The 27,230-nt window shown below is 36.7% G+C and overlaps 1 protein-coding gene across 4 annotated transcripts; it reads right to left on the bottom strand.

Annotated features, from left to right (window-relative positions):
- Positions 1–137: 137 nt before the first annotated feature.
- On the bottom strand, positions 138–27,230 carry LOC113043146 (septin-7-like). 4 transcript variants are annotated; one of them, XM_026202350.1, is made up of 14 exons: positions 26,952–27,230; positions 23,854–23,950; positions 14,303–14,409; positions 10,776–10,876; positions 10,510–10,644; positions 8,012–8,129; positions 7,834–7,926; positions 7,300–7,396; positions 6,878–6,889; positions 3,607–3,658; positions 3,329–3,454; positions 2,652–2,787; positions 2,399–2,544; positions 138–1,742 (listed from the first exon to the last, which is right to left on the bottom strand). In XM_026202350.1, exons 1-14 carry the CDS (start codon positions 26,988–26,990, stop codon positions 1,703–1,705), a joined length of 1,299 nt encoding a protein of 432 aa, XP_026058135.1. In that variant the 5' UTR covers positions 26,991–27,230; the 3' UTR covers positions 138–1,702. The 4 variants fall into 4 exon arrangements, with proteins under 4 accessions (XP_026058135.1, XP_026058134.1, XP_026058137.1 ...); XM_026202349.1 differs by having other exon boundaries at positions 23,854–23,953; XM_026202352.1 differs by lacking the exon at positions 6,878–6,889 and having other exon boundaries at positions 26,952–27,229.

The raw sequence follows: 27,230 nt of genomic DNA on the forward strand, positions 1-27,230 counted from the left end.
TGATGTTTTGTTATATTTGTCAAGTATGGTTTTATGCTCTTGTTTTTAGTACAGAGACAAAATAAAACATTTAACAACCTCAAAAACAGTGTTGGACCACTGAGAGTACTGATAAGAAAACATGACAACACGACCAGTATCAGCATAACATCTCATGTTTAATATTGTACAGTTAGGCAGAAAGAATAACAGTTGAAGATATAAACATGAAACAGAAAATTGTATACATATACAAACAACAATAATAAGAAAACAAACATGTCTAGAGCCATGTTCAGGTCTACCGTTAAAAAGAAAAAGTGATGAGTGGTTAAAGGACATTTTTTTTTTATTATTTTTCCCAGAATACTGTTCTACTAAAACCTTAAACGAAACGTACTTCAGAGCGTCTGTGTGGATTAGCATTCCACGACAGGAAGAACGGAGTGTTTTCGAACTTGCATATTGACAAACCTGCAAAATATATAATAGTGTGTGATCACATGAGGCATACAGGGACTCTTTATTGTCCTTTGCATCGAGAGTTTTGTGCACGTTGCTGTCTATGTTTGGCATGTGTTAGACCTGGAGCCTGCGTGTTATAACTCTAAACTATCCAACGGAAACAAAAGAGCTCTCCCGTTCTCATTTCTATTTGGAATGTAAAGCGGGTTTATTATAAAGGGTAATCTGAGTAAGTATTGCTAAAATAAAATCTGTTTAGATATACTGAACTCACTCAGGTTAAAACTGACCATCAAGCCCTGATCTTGGACCAGCCATAACAACTAAAAATCCAAGTCCCAACTATTAAAATGAAACAAACTGGTCTCAGATCAGTTTAGGAATAGGTTGAGGGACATCTGACATAATCGGTTGACAATAAAAAATAGAATAAAACAAAATTAGGAGAAACAGTCTGCAATTTTAAGGCAGAATGTTCGAGCAACATCCTATAATGTTATTGTAATTATTTTATATCCACCCATATCAAAAAATGACTATTGTTATTATTTATGTTGACAATCATGCCATTTTGTATTACACCATCTATGGTAGGGACACAATTATCTACGTACACAGCCAGGAAATGGATTTTAAAAACATGGAAAACTGTTATTGTCATAATTTAGCTGTGCAATAATGTTAAAACAAGTCTTTAAATGTTTATGACCCCAAAGAAACACACAAGCCACACACACTAGCTGAAATCAAAGACCATAAACCATCTATCCTTAGCGTTGCTTTTCAACACATGCATGCTTAGCTCTGTAAAAACTCGTTGCACTTGCTTCCGTCCGTCTGAGTCATCCTCCATCACACCCATCCAAACCTACCACGAGACCTTCTTCACACTAAGATGTGTTGAAAATGTCAGAAATGATCCCTAACGTTAAGTATTGTTTGTAATAACCAGAATATAAGGTTTCAAAGGAATGTTGGTCGATATTCTCATTCTAATCGAAAGGTTGAGAACATGCACTTGACAAACTGGGCATGTGGTATAATGTTATAGTCATCCAGAAGAGGGCAGTACATTTGTGTGTAGATGTGACTATAAAAATAGCCTATATTTTCATAGCTTTCATTCATGCAATGGAATGAGCAGTAAAGTGTACCATAGCACTCTTGCGTGTGTTTCTTATGGGGTCATAGCACATTACAGCCTCAGAAGAGATGCAAGGAGTTTCTGGTTTTATAAGGAATGGAGCTTCATGATGCCTTAAAAGATTTTTCCTTTTTTCTTGTTCTTTTCCATAGTCCTGAAAAACACAAAAAGACAAAAACATTGGTCAATAAATTAAATAAAATAGTACATTTTTAGTTATAGATGCTGAAATGTAATTATTAATATTTTCACATTACTTAATTTTTTTTATAAACAAGAATACTTTTCTTTTTATGCCATCACTCTAATGCTTTGCAGAAATATACACTACTATTTACAAGTTTAGAGTTTTAAAGAAATAAATGCTTTATCAAAAGCGACAGTAAAGACATCTTTAATGTTACAAAAATAGATATTTTAAATAATTGCTGTTCTTTTGAACTTTTTGAAAAATCCTGAAAAGCAAAAACATACAGACCAGAAACTTTTGAATGGTAGTTTCATGCAAAAACTGAAAGTTTATTAAGACATAATCCATAATATGCAGACTGTCTTGAATATCTCTTAGGGAATTTATTAAACCATACCTGTAATTAAAATAACATTGTTTAAAAAAAGGTATTCATTCATTTTAAATACACTAAAATCACTATATTAATTTTGTATTACACTTTGTTTTTGACTGAAAAAATTCTGAATTCGGATGTAGGCGACATATGGGACAGTCAGCTTGCTTGAATTTACTGCATGAGTGCTGTATTTATGAAAACAAAACATAAAAATCATTTACTGCATAATTAAGAGTCTCACTTTGATGCATCAAGTTTCTGCTGCTCCAGGATGCGTTGCTGCGCCTCCCAGTTGGCTTTTTCATCCTCAAACTGGCGCCTCTTCTCCTCGAGCTCTTTATACTGAGCTTCTAGATTCTTCTTCATCTGTTCGTGACGCCGCTCCAACTGCATCAAAGATGCCCAAAGATTTGTGATATTAGTCATGACAAACAGAGTGCAACGGGGAAAAATGTGGAAATGGAAACCAAACGCAAGCGTCCTCACATACACACCTCTGCTTCAGAGTCCTTCAGTTTTTGCTTCTTTTCTTTGACCTTCATCTCAAAGACCTGCTCCATCTCCGTCTCCATCTTCTTCATCTTCATCACATGCTCCCTCCTCTCCTCCTCCATCTGGGCCAGGGGACTCCTACAAGAGACATCACAACAAATTTAGCATTACGTAACTTGTCTAACCATTAGATTCTCTGCAGTGAATGGGTGCCGTCAGAGTCTAAACAGCTAATAAAAACATCACAATAATCCATATTCAAAGGGCTAATTGTTTTTAGCTGGAAACAACAGTTAAATGTTAAAATTGACAATGATGGATTTGTTTCTTACAAACATGGAGCAATTGATTTACAAGATTTTAACTGTGGACTTGACTGATTTTATGAACTCTCATTCTGACGGCACCCATTCATTACAGAGAGGTAAAATACATTGAAACCTGTTCTGATGAAGAAACTAACTTATCTATAACTTGGATGGCCCGAGGGTGAGTAAACTTTCAGAAAATTTAAATTTTTGGGTGAACTACTCCTTGAAGATGAGACTTTTTAAGAATTTTTATCCACTAAACGACACAGTTTGCAGGTTTGATCCCAGGAAAGGGTGATTCAGGATCTCAATAACACTCAATGTTGTTTGTTCAAAACATTGAACTAAAAACACAACTGTTCTCTTACTTTGTGAGCTGGCCCTTGTTCTTGGTGGCATCGACCCCGTTGCAGGTGACGGCTGCTAGTTTTTTACTCCGGTAGTTTTCATAGTGAACATTATTGGTCACGTCCTTCAGGTCCTGCATGTGAGTCCTGCAGAGGATTGTTTGATGACAGGTTAAACTTTGATTAAATCTCTAATTCAGTTTTTCACTTTCAATAACTTGATTCTGGACACTTGTCAGACCGAGCCTGGATAGAACACAATGTTAATTCATAGTTTTCTCATGTAACACATCTCTCACCTGATTAGCATATTCCTCAGGACCGTGAAGTCACAGTGCTCACCGTTCTCCACTGAAACAGGAAGAAACTGATGTTTTAAGCTCTGTAATATCACACTGACTTTCAAACCCTTCAAAACTTTCAAATCTCTAATATTACATCTTCAGCTTTCATTTAAAATGTCAAAATTAAATCTTTAAAGAAAGGAAAAAAATAGGAACTACTTGAATATTGATGTGCAGGGCTACAACATATGCTGTAAAACTGTTAATTGTAACAATAAATGTTGACACGAAAATGCATTATTTTTGTGGATGTATGCAGTTATGATTGACACTTAATATGAGATTGGACCTCTATTTTAATAAAATATGCAGTCAGAAACAAATGTTAATAGGGATGCATGATTTATCAATAACATATCAGTTATCAGATGACTTTTTTATTTTTATTTACCAGTATCGGTCAGTATTAGAAATGTAATTTTTCATGGTTATTTCACTCTAACCCTTGCATCTATAGTAAATCTGAAAATTCATAATTATGAATCATTATTAGGGTTTCCAAAGGGGTGGATCATTTCTGATAAATTTCCAGAAACTTTCCAAAAGTCCCTGGAATATTCCAAAAAATTACTGGAAATGTTCTACCTTTTTGCAACCCTTTTGTAACTCTGGTAGTAGAATACCATACTATTTTTTTTTTTATTTGAAGAATAAATACTAAAACCTAAAACAAAGTTTAAAATAATTCAGTTCAATTATAAATAATGTTGATGCTTAATTTAACTCAAGCATTTTAAACTTTATTTTAGCTTTTAGTATTTATTCTTCATTTATTTCGATAGAATAGTATGGACTTCTACGACTAGACATTTCTGTATTATTGGTCATAACAAGATGAGTAATTTTGTACAGTATTCTTAATTTACTTAGACTAAATAGTGCACAATTATACCTCTAGCCATTTATCAATTATGGGCCATAACATAACATAATTACTGGGCTGATCATATCAGTGAGAATTTGAGTATCAGTGCATCCCTAATAATAAAAAAAATACATTTAAAAACATAACAAAACATAACACAGTGACAAATTACACATTTACAAGCAAACAGGATCAGAGACTGAGGTTGTTGACGGAACAAAATTAATCAGGTAACAATTTCAGACAAACGAAAAATCAAAAGACACAGGTCAGGTGGTTGTCAAATTAAACGAAAAACATAATTTAGTAGTTAAACATCAAAACGGTTAAACTGCCACAAAAATAAACAGCAGGTTAGCAGCAGTTCAGACCGCTGTTATGTGATCATACACAGGTGTGTATGATCAAACACGGTTGTCATCACATGGTATTCTGGAAAAGGACCAGAGACACTGTTTTCTGAAAGATGGTTAAAGGATGAAATGTTTTCTGCAAGTCTAACCTGCACCGTTACAGCAGTTATAGAGCCCTACGATGCTTACCAAGTGAGCATCTTACCTAGAAGGAGAACTCATGCTGATTGACCGCCCCACATGTCAATCATCTGCTACAACCACCTACCTGTGAGAGAGCAGTTGGAAGGGCGGGACTAAAGTCTCTCCTGAGGTAACACCCACTCAACCTGTGATTCATGGGCTTCTACGACTAAAAATGGTGTGTTGTAGGAAGGGTTACATGGCATAGCGATGACAAGCATAGAGACCAGCCAAATGGAGCTAGGAGGAGGAGCAGGGGCAAGGGGTGGAGTCAAACATCTAAAGGGGTCATGGGATTTGTAGTTTCCTCTTTGATGGGACAGCAAACTCCTGATGCTGACAGGTATTGATGGTGCCTCCCTTACATTGGGTCGTATGTTAAGACAACGTTGATCAAAGGTTAGAATGGAAACATTAGCACTCAGCCAACCCCGCATCAGAGTTCTGAGGCAAAAATGCTTATAAATGATGATGTCAATGTACTATAAAATAAAATTATGTATGTAAAGGGGGAAAAAATGTTTTGACCTCAGGGGAACATTTTGTATCCCTCAACGTATTTAAATCCAAAATGGGGGTTGGAAAGAAGTCATGGGAGGCATGCATGTCTGGATGCAAGGTTTTGTTTAAACATATGAGTAGGGCTGGGTGATATATCAAATATTTATGATGTATTTGCAATGATTTTGTTGGAAAAATCAAATTAAGCAACATCATAAATATTAAGGTCATCTATGAGTTGCAAAATATCTGAATGTAAATATTGCTGCTTATTAACACTGCCACATTAGCAAATATAATCAAAATGGAATATACTGTATATATATATATATATTTTTTTTTTTTTTTTTGTGGTTATTAAGAAGAAAATAAATCATCCTCTTTTATAAAAACTATATTTCCAAACTAAAAACTATATTTTCTATTATTGTATGAAGTAATTTGTAATCATACACACGCACATACACACTTTATAAACATTACAAATTACATTATGTAACGATATACAATAAAATAATTTGAGTCCTTGGAAAAAATTAAGTATGTTATATAAATTGACATTATTTGTATTATTTGTATCAACACACACACACACACAAACAAACAAACACACACACACACACACACATATATATATACACATACATACATACATATACATATATATATATATATATATATATATATATATATATATATATATATATATATATATATATATGTGTATGTATATATGTATATATATATATACACATATATATATATATGTATGTATATATGTTATATATATATATATATATATATATATATATATATATATATATACATACAATTTCTTTAATTACTAAATTATACGTTTTATTAAATCAGAAACAATTAATAACTATTGGTCTCTCACACATATACATACACACGCCCATAAATATGGTAATTTTCTAAAGCTCAAATTAAAATATTTTATGCAATAACACATTAAATTTTTTTTTGTTGTAATGTATACTAAATTATTATTTTTTTAGACCTCAACAAAAGTATAAAAAAAATTGTGTCTCACACTTTGATGCATTTGTACATATCAATTATTAGCAAAACTTCATCTCAAATATTGAGACGTATTATTCGAGCTATATCATCCAGCCCTACATAGAGGGTGATTAAAATCCTATAAACATGTTAGAGAGCAGAGTTGCTCTATGTTCTACAGGGGCTGCAGCTTACAGGTCTCTCCATTTCTCAAAAGATTCCGAGCAGCAAAAAGGTGAAAGAGGAAGGAGAGGGAGAGGCCTTAACGAAGAGCGTATAAATGAAAAATGGTTTTGTTTACCAATAATGCCCTCTGTCAGTCATGGAAAAGAGCAGACAGAAAGAAAAAAAAGAGAAAAGAAAGAATGACATGTAAACAACCGAGGGAAAAAAGACACACTCGCTCACCACACAACAACAATTCCAAATGAAAAAGCTTTCAGGGAGGAGAGCTTTGTAAAGAAAGAAATGTGGGGGAAGTAAAACCACAACAACAAGTCATTTGTGGCCTATGATGAAAAGAGGAGTTGGGGGGCAATCTTTTTCTCTGGAAAACCTAACACCTCATCGACCTCCCTTTTTCAGAACCCCTCAGGTTGCACATTCGACCTGAGAGACAACTCGTCCCGCAAGCCCATGCACTTGTTTCACACGCTCTGGAACACCCCTGTTCTCTTTAGAAATGGTACAAACTTTTATGGGTCATGCTGATGCGGCACGTACCTTCTGCCACACCCCAGGGGTACTGACGCCCTCTAACCTTCCTGCCATTAACTTCGATCACCACGTTGCTACCAACCACGGCCAGAGGTATCTTCTCCTGTTGGTACAAACCACAGTTAATTAAAGTGAGCCTGTATCGACCGCACACTGAAAGTGAACAGACACAAGGGGTCTGCCGTAGTTTCAGATGGGTCAGTCAACTTAACTGGTTCTGCAGCAGTTTGCATGTCATCAATAATAACATATACACATACATATATATATATATATATATACACATACATATATATATATATATATATATATATATATTTTTTTTTTTTTTCTATTTAATATTTCTAACAATCATTTACCAAATTTGGGGATCTCACAGTCAGGGAGATTATCTTTGACAATTTTAGTTTATAAATATACTGGTGTTCATTTTTAGTTCATAATGAATAAACTAATGTTGTCCGTAATTATCTACTGTACTCCTGCCAGTGTACAGTTTCTTTTAGTGCTCTGTGTTAAGCAAATGGATTGACTCTTTACCTTTATCTTTCGGATCAGTTTGCTGTCCTCGTCGTCCTCTGTGTCGGGAAACTCGTAGATCTTGATTTTGTGCTCCTGGATCTCCTTCATGATCTAATGATGAGAGAACAGTAGTATTTGTACTTGAGAAAAACTGTAACATGCAAATCATCAGCTGTAAAATGTAATAATCACACACCTGTTTCTTGAACAGCTGGCACTCCTCTGGCGTAAGAGTATCGGCCTTGGCGATCAGAGGGATAACGTTGACTTTGTCATGAAGACGCTTCATAAACTCTATATCAAGAGGCTTCAGTCTGAAAAAAAGATTCAGAATAAAAGTGAATTGTGTTTACACTTGTTTTGGTGCACATGATTATTATTTATATTACTAGATTAACTTAATTATTGTCAGCAAGATACAGTTACAGTACATAAAGTGCAGTACAAAATATACTGCATATAAAATGTTTATTTAAAATATTCATCTTTTAATGTTGATACAACTACTGATTTACTACTTAATAATGAAAGCCAAGTAAAATAAATAAATGCATTAACATAAAGTATAAATAAACGAGGAAACAAATAAAAAATAAAAGTTAAAGTATAAATAAATAAATGAATTAGTGCTGGGCTAGTTAACGTGTTACCGCGACAATTATTTTAAATCGCGCGTTAACGCAGTTTTTAATTATTATAAGTCCGTTACTCACTGGCTGTGAATACACATAAAGACAAATCATGGTCACAGGAGGAGATGCTCCCGATCAAATTATTTAGGCTAAGCATCAACATTTACAAACCATTGTCCACTGTTATTTTTAACAAGAAAAGAATGCAACGAGCTCATAACCATGACTTTATAAGAAAAAAGGAAGTTTCCGATAGCACGTTAAGACAGCAGAGAAGCGCTGAATCATTGTTAACTTTATGGTTTATTATTTTGAGTCGTATGGGACGCGTTAACACATGCTTTACAGATCTATCGCTTTTGCCACTCAGACATATTCACGCAATAATGTTGCATGTATCAGAAGATCTGCACTTCAATGCAATTAATTTGATTAAATCACATACAAAAATGTGATTAATCGTGATAAAATGATTTAATTGTTTCCCAGCACTAAAATGAATTAATTAAAGGGGTGTGACTCTTCCAGTTTTCTCTTAGGGGTATAAATGTATACCCTTCTATGCATAGCATATAGAATACAGTATAGAAAATATACAGTCATTTATGATAATATAGGTTATCGTAGTATAGTGCATTATGGAAATAACTTTAGAACTGAGTGTATACATAATCCTGAAAAGTCTTAAAAGCAAAAGTAGAGAGACCATGAAAACAACATGGAACAATAGGGAGAAAAAAAACATACAAAAGCATATGTTTTCACATAGTTTTGCACACGAGTAATATAAATATAATGAACAATGACAGTAACGCTAAGGAGAAGTAAAACATCGGATAAGTCTGCATAGCTTACACATAAACCAAACACAAAAATGAGCTGTGTCCTTTGAAGTGATGCAATAGAACTGAAACAAGTAAGGCACCAGAAATGGGCATGAATAAACAGACAGAGCAGAGGCTCAGAGCCGCCACCACACAGCACTGAACGTTTTCTCATCGTTTCCTTCCAAACCAGATGAATTATGTCATGGAGGGAATGAGGGCTTCACTCTGTCTCCCTTTGCATCACTTTCGTTTGGGATTCCAGACAAAGAAGCTGTTCTTACACTAAGCAGGGCTTGTGTGTGTGTGTGTGTGTGTGTGTTTTTTTGTGGCTTTAGGGGGCCAGCTGAAGGGGCTGTTTATACATTTCAGGAATGTCAAGACTGAGGATGCAACACAAAGGTCACAGAGATATGAATGTTGCTTCATGGTGGCGTCTCAAAAAGAGCATGCAAGAAAATAGCTGTTTGTAGACATAGGGCTACGAGGTCACACAATACTGTATGTAAATATGGAAGTACAGTGCTTCGTTTGTCTATTCAGAGAAAACGGATGATAAATTACAAACTCAGTGTAAGTTTCTTTCTTATGTTGAACACAAAAGAGGATATTTTGAAGAATTTTGAAGGACCACAGAGTTGTTGGTCCCCATTGACTTCCATAGTAGGGAAATAAATACTATGGAAGTCAATGTCAATTTTCATTTTTAGGTGAACTGTTCTTTTAAATTCTTTTTCAACTGCATTGAAAAGATAAATAAAAAACACCCACTATAAAAAAAAATTATACGCTGTAATAATTTTCCAACCTCAATAAATTTCATTACAAATCTCATTTCTAATATTAAAATATTTAATAAAATAAAAAAGGTCATACTTTTCAGCAAAAATTTGTCAAATAAGCTAATCATTTTCAAAAATCATACGTCAAGCCCATTTTAGTAGGCATTATGTAAGGCTTTTGGATCTGGGGGTGGGTAGTATGCATCTCCATCTGTGCTCACATGTCCTCTGTCTCTCCATTTCACAAGTTAAATGCATTTCATTCAATGCACGGTCTGATGCTCTGATGCCTTCATTGTACCACAGTTGTACGGTATTCATGCACAAAATTCCAACATCATCCCACTCCTGAGCAAAGTGCAAAATGTGTAAATCAGGACATGTGTGTGTGTGGTGTTTCTATTTTAAGCTGTTTGATTCATGCCAGGCTTCGTTTGTACAGGGGGCAGTACCCACCCGTGACCAGAGGGGGCGATGAAGTACAAGCAGCAGTGCACCCTGTTGTCAGGCATCTGCCTCCTGTTCACCCGGGATTCAGCATTGAGGAAGTCTTCAAACTTACTGTCGATGTAGTTGATGACGGGTTGCCAGCTGAAAGAGTTGATGAAAAGCAAAGGCAGGTGCAAAGATTGAGAAGTCATTGCATCACAACAGATTTAACATAATCTTATCTTTTGACTACATCTAAGATTCTGAAATGCCCCCAAAATTCTTAAACTCACCAGTTGCTGTTGTCCACCGCATCTCCAAAGCCTGGTGTGTCGACGATGGTCAGCGTGAGCTGGACGCCCCCCTCCTTTATCAGCACTTTAGACTGTTCGACCTGAAAGCAGGACCACAAGTTGTCACCACAGGATATGTGAGTTAGCCTGGGAAAGCAACCTTGCCTGTTTGTTCCAAATTCATGTCACTAGCACAACATCATTGCTAACTAACTTAAACCACAAACATGTAAGTGGAACGATTGGTTAATACTGGTTTGCGCAAACAAATTTGTACTTTTGCACCTGCATCAAACCAAAAGGTCACAGATGACCCTAGAACATAAACATTGATGAATGTTAGCTGTATGTCATACAAAAGATGTTAATAACAAATAAGCATTTACAAGGTAACATGGTCAACTAGTTTACTGTATTAAAAGGTGCATCTTAAAATTCACTGCTGCAATATACAGACATGTTCATGTTTTTAAAATGACGTCAACTTATAAATCATCATCCTTCCCCTTGCTAAAACAGATGTTATCTCGCGAGAGTTTCTGCGTCATCTTCTACATTAGTTGCATTCGAGGTTAGGCCAGTGTCAGGCACCAAGGTGAGACACTGAAATAGTCATCTCCAATGTCCCTATGATTCAGCTTCATCATCTCCTGAAGTTATTTTAGCTGCTTTCAGTAAAAAACGGCTTATTCTAACAGGTCTGGTTATTTTTGGCTGACCTTCTTTTTCTGAAACTGCGCTCTCATTCACACATACGCTTTCTCGCTAACAAAAACAACAACCAGGAGAAAATGCGAGGGAGAAAATAGAGAGACTTGAGTAGAAGAAAGTGAGGGAAAGTGAAAATGAGGGGAATGGAAGTGGAGTGAATCTTAATAAAGCTCTTCCATCCTTGCTTGTGCTAGGATGTTTATGAGGCACATCGGGCCACTTCAGTTTGCAACAAGACAGAAAAATAAATGTAGAAACACAAAGCCACAAAAATGTCAAGACTTTCATTAGACACATCTAGAGTGGCCCTTGTGTGGCTGCTATGACAAACACTGCAGATTGTTTTGGAATATAAATACGCTCGCCGCTGACTCTATGTCCTGCCTGTTGTGACCACAGAGGACTAGACAGCCACACATCACCACATGGCCCTTGGCCAGGCTGACAAATTTATACCACGGGCATTCATTGTGGAACAGCTTAAGACAAAGTGTATGGCAGAAAGTATCTTGCCACCAGGGAAAACGCCAGAGAAGGTTAAACAGGGTCTAAAGAGAAAAGCACAGACAGAAGAACGTTTTCAAATGTCAGATTTCATTTGTGAAATCCAGGTAAAACTATGTCAAGTGGCGAGATCAAATGTAAAATCTCTAGTAGTTTTGTGGTAAAAAAAAAGAAAAGTGCCCTCGAAGATGAATCTTCCACCGAATTCCAGTGGGAAGGAGCAATGTCCCTTGGTTTAACATCACCTCTCCAAATGAGAATGGATTTGTTTAGATGTTGGGTGACAGATGCCACAAAAGCTGGATTCAGACTGTAAGATGATGTGGAGGCTCTGTTTGCTTGGTTTCTGCACAGCTGTGAGAAAAGCAAATAACCCTAAACAAGCAACCCCCAAACCTTGATCCATGTGAACAGATACAATATGTTGAAAACACAGGCTTCTCATAAAAAAAGAAGAGTAGAAATAAAAATCACATTTGAAGCCCTAATCACGGTCCTGTGAATGTGAAGTCCATGAGGCTGTATGGTGTCCCATTTGTCATTTTAGGTTTCAAAAGGGATCTCAAGAGTGTGTTCAATGATGCTGTCTTGACAGCTGATTTGCCACATAGACCATTGAAATTGTATTCAATGGTCTATGTGGCATTACATCATTAATGTGTGGACTTGGAGGAGGACCTTATGGACTTAGGATGTCACTGGGGACAGGGTTTGACACCGCGGCAGCAAGAGACAAATACATTTGCTGGACCAGTTATGATATCAGATTGGTGATTATTTTATTGGTGATTTGATGCCTAATTCTGCTCCTGGAGGGCCAGTGTCCTGCAGAGTTTACCTCTAACACACTTGCCCATAAATTTCTAGTAATCCAGAAGACCTTGATTAGCCAGCTCAGGTGATTTAATTAAGATTGGAGCTAAATTCTGCAGGAGAGTGGCATTTTAGGAGCAGAACTGGACATCCATGTGTTATTGCACAATAAGTATGGCAGACAAGTTCTTAATTTCAATCTTTGCCCATTCAAGTAGACAGGAGGTATACATGAATGGATAGCTTTTTTAAGTTGGACAGTAAGTGAAATAACTTGTCTCAGAAAGGATGTCATGTCATCCAAGCTTGACCAAGGTCCAAAACAACTTGGATCCAAACCTCAGCAGTGAACTTAACATACTCATGATGTCAACAAAGACAGAGTTTGTTCATCAAGATAAAGGAGAACCGAGAGTGTCTGCACTTAAAACCCCAGAAAGGGCCGGGCCGCCTCGGAACATGTCCCATCTCAAGGGTGGTGGGAAAGTCATTGCCGGGTGTTGGGTTTCGTGGGAAAATTCTTGACCTTCTACTGAACCCTACTTGCCTCCAGAGGAATCTAGACCCCTTCATATTGCCCCTCCCATCCTCTTCAAAAAACACTCCAATTGAGTCACTCCATCATACTGCAAGCTCTTTTCGGTGTATCCTCCCCCATTTCTGATGTTCCAGTCTCAGCATCTGTTACCGCCTTGTTTATCAAATCCATATAAGGTCAAACCTCTGCGGTCTCTTTCCTCTGGGAAGTCTGGGAGCATTTGCTCTGGCCTGGGACCTTCAGAAGACAGGAATCAGGAATTTGAGATTGCTTGAGCCTGTTTGGTGCTCTGCATTCTAGCTGTCTCAATGCACTTGCGTGTTGGTGGACTTGAAATTTCCAAGACAAAAAGCAATTGAGTGCAAAATGTGATAAATGCAATAAGGCCCAATCTTTTCTTATAGTCATGGAGTTAATCTAACAAAAAGCACTCAAAAAAATTATCAAAACTATGTTGCTCAACTAAGTAGAGCATTGGGTCCCAACTGCATGTGTAACCTCTGGATAACGCAGAGGGGATTTATTTTCTTCCTCAACTTGCTGATAGCACCACATAGGCCAGTTTCGACAACAAAATCACCTCAGACAGACCAAAATTGGTTACTGCAGCACAAAAGCTGAGGCATACGAGAAATAAGAATTGGTATTCTGTGTTATACAAAAGGTTACATAGTTAGGTAGCACAGTTCATCTCAAATGGTACACTTTGTTCACAACAAAAAAGGTTGCCTACTCCTGGTCCAAGGTAAGAATAAGTAATCGGACCTAAGATGCCTCCCTGTCACATCGAGGCTTCTCTCTGTCACATCTGGCTGCAAGGCAGTGGAAGATAATGGTGGCTGGAGATAAATGGTCAAAGGTAAGAGAAGAAAGACAGAGAAAACTAACAGAGCTAGTGTTAGATAAAGGGAAGACCACAGGACTAGTATTAGGAGTCAAAGTTCAGTTAAAGAGGACATACCTGAACAGTCTTCTTGATCCTTTGAGATGGGCCAGGGTAGTCTTTGGAGTACAGGTCTGTCAGAAAGAGGGAATTGATAAGCGTGGATTTGCCCAGTCCAGACTCACCTAGAACAGAAAAGTGGCAAAAAAATTTTAAGTGGCTGTGCTTAACTTGTGCCAGAATGAAATGCCAAATGCAAGACAGACGAAGACACCCATACTTAAAAACAGGAGGTGATGAATATAAGATTCTCTACAGATCCTCACAAGCTTTCTCACATCCAACCACCCACACAGAAACACACAATTAGTTTGTTGTTTTTGAGCCAACCAATGGCACATGTGGGACACTAGCCAGAGCTTCTTGAAGACAGTAATCAAATGACAGCAGATTCATGGGTATATTGGGAAAGCATTGTGGACAAAGAGGAAGACTGAGAGAAAGAAAGCTCTTTTATTCTAAAGTAATAATACAACATTGCCATTCCTTCTAGCCAACTCCTCACTTCTCTTTCCAACTGATGAGCAAGAGGCTGTGTCATTCTGAACATCTCTTGAACTGGGGGAAGGGAACGCTTGGGCTCATCTGGCAGAAAATACCACCAATGTACACCATCTTCGCCTAGTCAAATACACATTCTCACTCCAAGTTTTTGACACAAAGCTTGATCCTAGGCTTCAAAAGGGTGTGTTGAAAGCTCCTTCTCTCAATAAACAATCTTCCCACTGACAAATCCTCTGCTACGGAACCTAAATATCTTGCCTGATTAATTTACTACACCAAGCCTAATGTGGACATTTACCAACTATAAGAAGAAACCAATATTCAGTCAATCATTTGTTTTGTTCATTGATATCTGATTGGAATGTTAGGCTTGATTATAACAGCAAGCAAATTTGCCAAAGTATGAGCAGTTACCAGTGTGTCCTATGGAGCCAAAACGGTTCAACATTTGGACACATGTCTATGCTATGCCAGAGATAACACACAGACACCAAACCCACCCTCTGTCTTCTAAGTAAATTTATGCCTCCTTGCCTCTGGCTAAAAAGACTTACCTAAACAAGATAGAGGGACTGGACTGTGAGAGCATCTGTGTGTGTTTGGTTGGGGGGCATCAGTAACCTGAAACTGACGTGACCAGTGGAAGAGTGGGGGGGGGGTAGTGTTAGTGTCTGTCTGCACTTACACTGGAATTTTAATGGAAACCATGTACCAACAACAAGACCATTGGGAAACAACACTGTTTCCCCACTAACATATGCAGGATATAAGATGCTAACCAGCAATGACTGTTGAAAACATTTCAAATAAATTCAAAGGAACTTAAACTGATTGGTTTATCATGTACAGCAAGTTCCCTATATTCAAGATATACGTGATTAACTGGAGTTATTTTTAAACATTTATTTTTGGTGTTTTGTCTTTATTATGATATTACAGTGTAATGTCCTCGAGCTTGGATTTGAACTCAGGACACCCGTAACATAACGGCATTATTTGTGGGTGCACTGCCCATTAGGCAGTTTTTTTTAAATAATTTATATAGGCTACTATTATATGGTTTATAAATATTACAAAATAGATTATATATTTTCAGTTAAATTGTTGTTGTGTGCTCGTAATTTTTTTAATATTTCTATTAAGTTTTCGTTTATTTCTTTAAATTTTAATATTCATTTCAGTTAGTTACTAAAGGAAATTTTCAAATTTTAAGATTATCAAATATTTATATATTTTTCAGATGTATTTCATTTATCAAAAACTATGTTTTATAGTTACATTTAATGATTAATCAACGGGTTACAATGGTAAAAGTTAGATATAGTCGGAAAACTAAGACAAAAGGAAATTTTACAACCAGACACAAAAATACTTTTCATAAATATAATAATAAATTGCTATATAATAAATAATTGTTATTGTTGCAGTTTACTTTTGATTACATAACTGATTGGTTAAAACCATATAAAATGTTTCTGAAAACATAATGAAATCAAAATAAATAGCAGATCTGTTTGCTCAAACCATTTACAGAGGTTAGTTTATTCTAGTAAAAACTTGTGCTTTACAGAAACCACGCACTAGTATTAGTATACACCCTTGCAGCAGATGTATTCATGAAATCCCAACGCCACTGCTTTTAACGGGCGTGAATAAGTAGATTAGCCTCCAGTTCCATATATCTCTAAAACGGTTTCTCCCTCTCTTTCCCTCTCACCACCTCAGGGCAAAACCGGACCCAATTAGCCTCATCCCCTCTTTTAATTAAATATCGGTCCGCATGATCTCTGAAAACGAGATGCTTCAGTCACACAGCAAGGATCCAGGTCTAGTTCACAGTTGGCTGACCTTTATCAGACTCACGGATGAATGGAGTTAACTCACCTCCCTGTCTCGTTTTGGACTCTTTAACGTCTTTCTTTTTCTACTCCAGTCAAAAGGGATACAGCACGTGTGCTTCTCCAGCGAGGACAAACAGAGACACTAGAAAACCATTAAACAGAGGAAAAAGTCTAGCATTGCTAATAGAGCGGAACAACCACATAGTGCAGATAAATAGACCACAATTGCACACTGGCTTTACGCTGAACTAGACCAATACAAGCTATATGGGAAAGAGACATTTCAGAATAAAAGGGGCATGCTAGCATCATTACCTGACTCAGTTTAACACGGTTAGCATTTAGCTTGAAAAAGTGGGGGGCGAATGTTATTCGAAAGTATTTTAAAATCACCAACATTTCATGCAGTATGTTAATAAAATGTCTTTAAAAAAAACTTTACATTACAATTCTGTCACCATTTACTCATTCTCATGTTGTTTCAAAGTAAAATGATTAAAATATAAATATATAGTAAAATATGCTTAAAAAATTATATTATGAAAAAAAATTAAACTTTCAAAATTAAGTTAAATCGATATAGAAAAAAACACATACATGCATTACAAAAAACACTAAAATTTCAAATGAAAACTGAAAAATATACATTTTTGATTAATGTGGTTGGGTTTCCAACATTCTTCAAAGAATCTTTTGTTCAAGAAAAAAAAGAAAGAAAAATACATACATGAAGGGGAGTAAATGATGGCATTTACATTTTGTGGTAAACTATCCATTTAATAATTTAGAAAAGTGTTTTAACATGGATTGTTAATTATGATAATTAATTGATCATCAATCAATCAAACTTCCCCATTTAGACTGAAAGATTACTTCTCTACTCTTATTAATTGCTACTACCCTAAATCAGTGGTTCCCAATTAGGGGTGTCCATGGTTAACCGGTTAACCGATTAACCGTTAAAAATTGTGTAACCGAGTAAAACATTTTGCTCGGTTAAGTGACGTCAATGGCGTGCATTGAATTTAGTTGTAATACATTTTTGCACCACCAGAGACCGCCAGAGCGCTCCCAGACATTTGTAATGTCCACAAGAAGAAGTCATTTTTCTAATATGAAGCGGGCTAATACGAGTGACGGGGCAAAATGCAAGTATTGCAATACAGTGCTTAGATATACTTCAAGTACAACCTCGTTGTTGTAATCTCAACAGCCAACACCCGGGCATCATTAGGCCGGTCAGGACACACTGGATACGTGGCGAAAGCATCTCAGCTGCGTGGCGTGTCTGTTTTTAATTCGGTTCCCATGTTAACAGGTTAGAGCTTGTCGACTGCCTGCGTGAGACACGCGGCTCAGGCGCGGCTCGACGCGTGCATTCTAGAAATAGAACCGACGCCTTGTTGGAAGCGTTTCCAGGCAAAGTATAATAGGAAAAAATGTTTATATGTCATTTTGTACAAAAATACATATTAATTCATGACATTTTGATATTTGAAAGTCTATAGGTTGACATAAATTCAGATATAAATGTAATTTAAATAAATAAATAATTATCGATTTTCAAATATTGTACGTGTCAAACATAGTCATAGTCATAGCCTTAGCGAGGCGGCCGCGGAGTCTGCTTGTTACCTTTTGCCTTATACATTTTAGGCTTATTCTCAAATTCAGATTGTGTTAATGGGCGGCATTATTAGGCAGTTTTAATAGGACAATTTGACCGGAGAGATACAATTTTATTGGACATTCCTTTTTTCGGCCAATGTCCGGAAACTACTATGGTTATGGTTACTATGGCACACTATGGTTAACCGAGTATTAACCGCTAAGGGCCTCGGTTAACGGTTAATGAAAAACTTGAGAACGTGCAGCCCTATTCCCAATCCTGGTCCTATAGAACCCCCAACACTGCACATTTTAGATGTCTCCCTATTCCAACACACCTGTTTCAAATCATCCGCTCATTAGCGAAGACTCCAAGAACTCAAATGTGTGAGTCAGATAAGAGAGACACCAAAAAACGTTAAGTGTTGTGGGTTCTCCAGGATCAGGATCAGGATTGGGAACCACTGCCCTAAATGGATGGGTGGATGGGAGGATTGGGAGGAACAGACAAACCTTCCAAGAGATTTTGCACATTCTTCTTGACTTTCATCTTTAACCTCTTCCTGTCCTCACGCTCTGGGCTCAGATATCCTGACGATTCCCCACCTCCTCCTCTTTTCCACTGCCCTGCCCCCATCCAATCCCAGCAATCCCATCTCTTGCTGTCTTTTCTGCACGCTCACTCACTCACTCTTTTCCCCTCATAAAAGGGGCTTAAGCACTGCTGCCATACATTTGCTGAGCATTTTAACAAACAGATAGTGAACAGAGAGCAAAAGAGATGCCCCACTACCCCAGCACATAAACAAAGTTGAATTGCTGGTGCAAATAAACAGCAGGAAAAAGTATTTTCATTTGGACAAGTCAGAACAAATTAGAGCTTTGGGATCAAGTATTTAGTACAGCTACTGAATGTAAAGGACGTGAGAAAGCAAGTGTGATAGCAAGTGTGTGTTTAACTGGTTTTCAGAGAGGGGCTCCTGTAGTGATAAGATCCATTGTTCGGCAACAAAAGGTCAGAGTTCATCTCCGAACAGCCTGAGATAACAATCAGCAATGCTTTGAAAAAAACTCCCATGGACACACACACACACACACACACACACACACACACACACACACACACACAAAGTAACTTTAAATAGGAAAATCAATCTGACCTACATAGAAAATAAGATCCATGAGGTGACACGTGTGATGTTATACACTGCACATGCTTGATCAGCATACACACTCACATTTACATTAAATCACATGCAGATTTGGTGTAAATTAGTTAGATGTTCCCCACCGGCAATGCAAGACTCTTAAACACACATAATTCTGCCCTAAGATATATGGACTGTTTCTGCCACATGCATCAATTTCTGTTTTGAATCTGTAAAATTTTATACAACCGCTTAAAGAAATGCTTCAGATGGTCAAGTAATGGTTGTCCAAAAGCCACTCTTCTCATTCCTAGCAGCCTTCACACAATTAAAAGTCATTATGTTAACCACATGGACCCTGCTTAATCACAATGCACTGGATAACTGGCCAATCAGAGCACACCTCGCTTTTCAGACCGATGAGTTTTGTAAAAATCTGTGTGTTTCAGAAAGGCGGGGCATAGATGAGAAACAATAATGTACAGTCTTACATCTTAAACTGCATAAACACATTGCATTACACCAAATACACAAAATTACCCCTCAAAGCTTCATTTTCATAATAATAATTAGCAAAGTGGACCGCATTGGAAATTGAAAAGCCACTTCAACATTTCACACATATCTTCCATATGGTCAAAGATCTCTCCAACTCATGATACTCATCAATGGCTTCCGTAGAGTTAGAGAGGATTTGCATAATGGTGTTACTCTACTTCATACACTCATAGCCATTGAGAGCTGAGAACCTCAGAAGTCCTGCGCAAGAGACATCAACTTAAAATATCCCCCTTTTCAACTTGAACGAAACTTTAAGAGTGTTTATTTGAAAATCCAGAGATACGCCAGTGTTTGTTTGTGCGCTGGCGGATACATTAGCATGTGTGGGCTAAGACTGGCTGACAGGCTTAGCTCTGTGACCGGGTTGTTAGATGACCTGTTGGCAGGCCAGAGAGAGGAAGCTTTGGCTTCATAATCCAAGGATTAAAATCTCCTCCCTGTGTGTGACCGTGTTTCAGGAAGGGACATACCTTTTATATGGATGTATAGCATGCTAATGTATGAGAAAAGTGGCAGCTCTTACGAGTAGCTACACTAGTGCAGCCACACCGGACAAATTGCTGCGGTGTTGTTGAAAAGATCTCAGCATGACATGGAATTCAATAACATGTCAGGTCTTAAAGGGATAGTTCACCCAAAAATGACAATTCGTCATTAATTGCTCACCCTAATTGTATTTCAAACCCCGTAAGACCTTCGTTCATCTTCGGAACACAAATTAAGATATTTTTGATGGAATCTGAGAGCTGTCTGACCCTGCATAGACAGCAACGCAACTGAAGTGTTCCCAAGTGCAGAAACGTAGCAAGGAGATCTGTAAAATAATGAATGTGACATCAGTGGTTAATCCACAATTATTTGGAGCTACAGGAATACTTTTTTTTTGTGCGAAAAAAAAAAAAAAAAAAAAAAAAAAAAAAAAAAAAAGACTTTGTTCAACAATTTGCCTTCTCCGCATGACCCTGGTGTGATTTTGGAGAATATCTGCTGGACGTAGGCCGTTTTTTGTAAGCTGCATCACGCCAGATCCGTTTCCTACATAGTTGTGATTTGATCTGAACGGAAACAGTGTATTGGCTTGACGATGAACGAAGGTCTTACGGGTTTGAAACGACATGAGGGTGAGTAATTACTTAAAACATCTCAAGTTTTGTCCAAACACAGCTGTTGGAGTTGTTACTGTGAAGGAATGCAAACAGCGCAATTAACGATTTTTTTCTATCCATTGCTTGTACAGGTGTCAATTCTACCACACAGACTGAGTAACAGTTAATAAAACAGACTTAACCATATTTTTAAAACTTCAAGGTTTCATTTCACTCCATGAATCTTTTTGTGGCCTGTTCTTACACCTCAAACACGCCTCAGATAACTCAATTTGAAAAACGAACCTCTAAAACTCTTCACATTTTCCAACGGTTTCTCCCTGAAGAAACATTTTGCCAGCTGGTTTGAGAGGGAAAGCCAAAGAAAGGAAATGCTTGTGGAAAAAAAAAACACAAGTGGGAGAGAGGGGAGAGAGAGAGAGAGAGAGAGAAAGAGATAGGACAGGAAACAGATTTTTTCCTCCCTAAAATATTTGGAGGGAAATATGGAGTCCACAGCCAAAGCCCAGTGGTGTGTGTCAGGATGAGTGACAAGAGAACAAGACGACAGTTTTTAGTTCTGTCCTTAAAACTGTCTTCAGGCAAGTCAGTGGCCTTTTAAAGCAGATACAAAACCCCCATTACGTGTATTACACACTTAGATAGTTAGACTACATCACATTTTCAGCCCAGTTTGTGGAAGCCCTGTTCAGACAGCCCTGTTTAGACAGAATTTATGTGGAGGGGAAAAACTTGTTTCTTAAGTAAAATGTGCCATTTCAATATTAGTGAAAGAGAAACACTTCAAGACAGATGCCGATACTTGCTTGATTTGCATTTATAAAGATCAGTAGAGCTATTCAGTGTGTAAATACACTACGGTTCAAATGTTTGGTGTCAGTAAAATATTTTGTTGTTGTTGTTCATCTGCAATTCAGCATATTATAATGATTTCTGAAGGATCATGTGACACTGAAGGCTGGCGTAATGTTGCTGAACATTCAGCTTTACCATCACAATAATTCATTTAATTATAAAATATATGAAAACGAAAAAGTTACTTTAACTTTATTAAAAAATATTACTGTTTTTAAATGTATTTTATACTGTATTTTTACCGTAAGACCAAATCGCAATTCTGCATGCAAATATTGTTGGTTCATTTTATAAAACGTTAAACTGTAATCTTAAATGATAACAAAAACAGATGGACCAGCTAAAGACTAGATTGTCAACAAAACAGTCGGGATAAAAGTTAGGTCGCATTTACCGAAGCTCAGCTACATTTTGCGAATTAACTTGTCATGCTGATTTTGTTCATCTTCAAGATGGTCACACAATTTCACCGTAATGACGAACAGAAAGCTTCTTGGTTTGAAAGTTACTTTGCTACTGTAATGTCAATGGACCATTTTAACCAGTAAAATTTCACTAAAATTTGTGACCACACATTTACGCTTGCAAGCACGGTAAATTTAACAGGGCCACACATCTTCAAGGCAACACAACTAGCTTTCTACTCCTGGCACCAGAACAAGTATCTCAAAAGGCCAGTTTACCAAACAGGAAACCACAAACTAGACAACTAGCCTATATAACAGAGGAAGGGATGGAGTGAGAGACAAAGACACAGAATGAGTAACACTCTGCAAGTGCTAACAGACCCAAAGCCGTTACTATGGCAAAGCGCTCCGCAGTAGTTATGTCACCGAGATCCATATTTCCAATACAGATTTAGTCACAGCATCCAAACCACAGAGAGTGTGTGATGGTGACAACAGTATTGATCATCCGAAACGTTTCTCATCTATCTACTCTTGTATGTGGGAATTTAATCAGCAAAAAAAAATCACTTTCATGCAAAGCCACAGACAGATTATTAAATTTAAGCAAACTACAAACCACAGCAGTCTAATTTTTGTGAGTCATTTTACAAAACAAGTTTAATTTGGGTTCCTCATGTATATAAAGAGAGACTTTTTCAAATAATCAACGATGTCAACTTTACAATATATTTTTTGTTACATTTTTTTTTGCTCACTCATCTTTCTGCAGTTTTAGGCCTGTACTTATCATCAAATTTATTCAATTTTACCAGCAAATTTTAGATAAAATATACTTGGAATCAAAAGCCAGCTTTTTGTCTTTGTGTTTTTTTTGTTTTGTTTTTTTTATGGATTATTAAAAACATTTAACAACAATTAACATTAACAACTTCAAACTGTTTGTCCCAAGTTATGCACAACCCAGTTACCATCATATTTTTTTTAAATGATGAACTACCATGAATAAAAAATGTAAAAAAAAAATTTAATTATGACATCGCCATCATTTCAATATGTGAATGCGAACACGTATTTTTTTTGTTTTAATCTTTTCATGTCATTAGTATTATAAAAGTTTAACTATGTTGCCATGATTTCATCATAAATGATAGATATAAATAGAACTAAATGTATAAAAATGTATACATTTTCAGCATTCAATTAATAATAAAAAAGTATTTTATGAATGTTTCCTGAATGTTTTTCTAATAGGCACAACGAAACCAGTTTTTGTTTAAAAAGAAAAAAATTTGCATCAACATTCATTTTTAAAAAACATGCTATAGTTTCACAAACAAGATTCTTGATAATTGAGCTGCAAACGTGTCAACACTATTAATGTCAACAGGAAATGATCTTCTTAATTAAATCCAAACTTAATTTAGCTGGAAATGGAAGCACAACGTTTACTTGTTATAGGTCTAAAACCTTATAACAAAAAAAAATCTGCAAACATCTGACCTTGTCAGATACGAGCAAAAGAGTTTTGCAACTTACCGACAACCATGAGTGTGAACTCAAACCCCCTCTTCACGGACTTCCTGTACACCTGGTTGGGGAGGTTGGCGAAGCCGACATAACCCTCCAGATTCCTCTGCTGGAAGAGAACACAGCTTTACTCCACATTCCACTGATTATAGAGCAGAACGGCTCCTCCATTACTGTTATCCCTCTCAAAACTGGGCTTCAGAGGAAAGATTTAAAGGCTATGCTAATATTAACATTAGTTACACTGGATAATGACTTAGCGACTTCTAATCTCCCATGCAGGGATACCACAACAAAGCATAACATGGAATTCTGCTAATTTGAGGATAAGATCTGTTAAGCACATATAAAAGTAACACACCAAAACAGCTGCAGGCCAACAAGGAGGTTGAGCGCTTTTCTAGCACAAACACAAACTTTGGGGAAACCAAGAAGCTGGGGAAGGGAGGACATATGGGATGAGGTGAAGCCCACATGCTCATTTACATTTCGAATCATATCCATCATGAACTCAATGTCGTCATGGAGACAGTGGATTTCGCTCCAGATCACAGCCAGTGCCTTGTCCAGCTGTAAGTCCTTCTCTGGCTCCTCCATCCCTTTCTCTCTGTCGCTTTCCATCTCTTGTAATCTCATGCTATCGGAAGCACAGGGCTGAAGCACATGCTAGGCGAGGCAAACACAATTGATCGCTCTGCTTTGGCTTCACTGAGCTTCTCATGCATGGCAGGCCAATGAAAAACTAACTAGTAGGGGTCATACTGATCATTTAGAGAGAGATATTTTGAATGGGGAGGGCTACAGTTCTCAGAATGACTTAACTCTTTTGGGCCTAACCACAGATGTACCAAACCAATCTCAACCAAAACTAACCCCATAGAGTCTTTGTGAAACAGTTTATTTCCTATAGTTCACACAAAAATGAAAATTGTGTTAGAATTTGTAGTAAGAAAATGATTATACCAATAAATTAGATAGATTATTGGCTGATAACATGCATCCCTGATGATATATTTAAAGAATGAATCATCTTATTTTCCCTGTTTTTATATTTATATTACCTTTTCCATTATATAATGAAAATAATCTTTAAACACTAATTTATTAACACTGCTAAATTGCAATATTTAGAAAACTATTAAAAAGTATTTTTTATGTTGTACATTACAAAAATGTAAAAAAAAAAGAAAAGAAAAAAAGAAGCATACTTGGATAGAAAATCATTAATGATGCATGACACATCGGTATCATATTGGTTATCAGCAATACCAATAAATTAGAAAAATTATCGGTCGATAACATTTATTATTTATTGGCCATAACATAATTATTTAAAAAAAAATGTCATATAGTATTGGCTAGAATTTGAATTTCGGTGCATCCCTAAAACTTATACAGCCTTGGAAAAACATGAATAAATAAATGACGATGATTTTATTTGTGTATGAACTATCCCTTTAAAAGACCAAAATATAAAAATGTATCTGATTATGAAACTCTAGCAGATTATGGACACTTGCAGTGCAAAATGCAACGGCATCTTCTTCAAAACCATTCTATAAAATTCATACAACAGTCTATAAATAGCCTTGCTCTTGTGAACAGCTCAGGGCATTTTCCATGCTTTCACTCTTCAAGTGCTCTTACATAACTGTAAGATTGATGTCATTGATGCCCAACATGTCAAAACAACAAAACATCTGACCAAATGGATGAATCTAATCAAATCATTGATTATCGGAACCCCTGTTACAATCTCAACTCAGACGTGAAGTGTAGAGAACAGGACAGATTGAACGACGCAGATAGCGTAGGTGGGAAACAATGTAGGTGTTCACAAGCTTACTATTCAATTCACCCTTTGAAGGATGTATAGCATAGCTGATTTGGGGACCCTAAATATAGTGGCCCCCAAAAAGCACTTAGAGTATTAAAAGTTATATACGTATATAATATCAATTGGCATCTGCAAAGAATGAGCTATTTTTGTATTTACTCTTAACCAAAGCGCCCCATTTTGATTTTTAGCAGACACTTTCCTTTAAGTTCACACAAATGGGATTGTGATATATGCTTGGTGACAGTTTTTGTCTGCTGTTCTCTCTAACCCCATTGAAATGCATCTCCACTCGCTGCTCTCCGCAAGAGCTGTGCATCGTGCATAGAGCCTGTCATTCTCATTTGCTCCAAATAGCTATTAACAGCCCAACTATTGAACTCCAAAAATACATTCGTATGCATCTGCAATCACAATCACATCTGTCTTGAGGTCAATGGTGTGGTAATCAGCATATTCAACATATCAGTATGTGTAAAACCACAATAGTTTCTTAGTTTCATATGGTTTGGACAAAAACACAATGTTTTAATAAATGAGCGAAGGCACATGTGACATAATTCACTTTATAAATAGTTGTTTATCAATATAATACAGGTTTGGATCAAGTTTATGGATCCCTGATTATGGCAAGCTATTTTACATTTATTTCGTAAAAAAACAGCTAGTGGCTACTTTAACGTAACTCATACTTATTTTCCCATTTCTAAAAAGTAATCCAATAGAAAAAACACTTGTTTTTCATATAGGCTACTAGTGCTTATTCCTTTACTAGTCAAGTTTACTTTGCTTTGACAAGTTGCAAATATTAGCAATAAACTTTCATGGTAATCTGTGTATTGTATATAGCAAGGGTTGTTGTTACCTTTTTACTAGTACTACAAATAATTACCACACATTCCCACAGAATTTGCAGTGTGTTACAATTAACAGAGAAATAGTGACTTGATACTGAGATTAATGACTAGCAGAAAAGAACAGATGTATGTAATGAAAGAGTACTAGTTACTACTTGAATATATAGTCTAATTGATAACAATGGAAAAGTGCTAGCATCTGCTTAATAGTTATTGGTGAAAGTAGTAGGCTAACAGAAATAGATGCGAGTTAGTTTTAATGTGAAAACGGCTTGCCATAACATGATTAGAGGGACAGTCACGCTAGGAATCAATTCGCCCACCACTGTGCAAATCCATGAATCCATAAGCCAGATGTGCCTTAAATGTATTTTCTGGACATATTTGGGTAAATGTATGAAAAGTGTACTCACTGCAACGCTGGAAACAGCTGAGTCGGGTCTCTCGATCATTGTCCTGTGACAACACCCACTCTGAATCCCAACAGACCAGGCATAAAAAGATGAGTAGACTCAGAAAGGGTGGAGTGCAGAGGCGATGATGAACTCTAACGGCTGATTCGGATTTGGACGAAATGAATGGATTTTTAAAGGAAGTAAATTTGCACAGAACAAAAACAAGCATGTGAGCATCGGCAGGGGGAAAAATGTTACAATGCTGCGAGCATGAAAGGCGATTGTCCTCCTCCTTGA

This window comes from Carassius auratus, chromosome 25, assembly GCF_003368295.1.
Source record: "Carassius auratus strain Wakin chromosome 25, ASM336829v1, whole genome shotgun sequence".
NCBI lineage: Eukaryota > Metazoa > Chordata > Actinopteri > Cypriniformes > Cyprinidae > Carassius > Carassius auratus.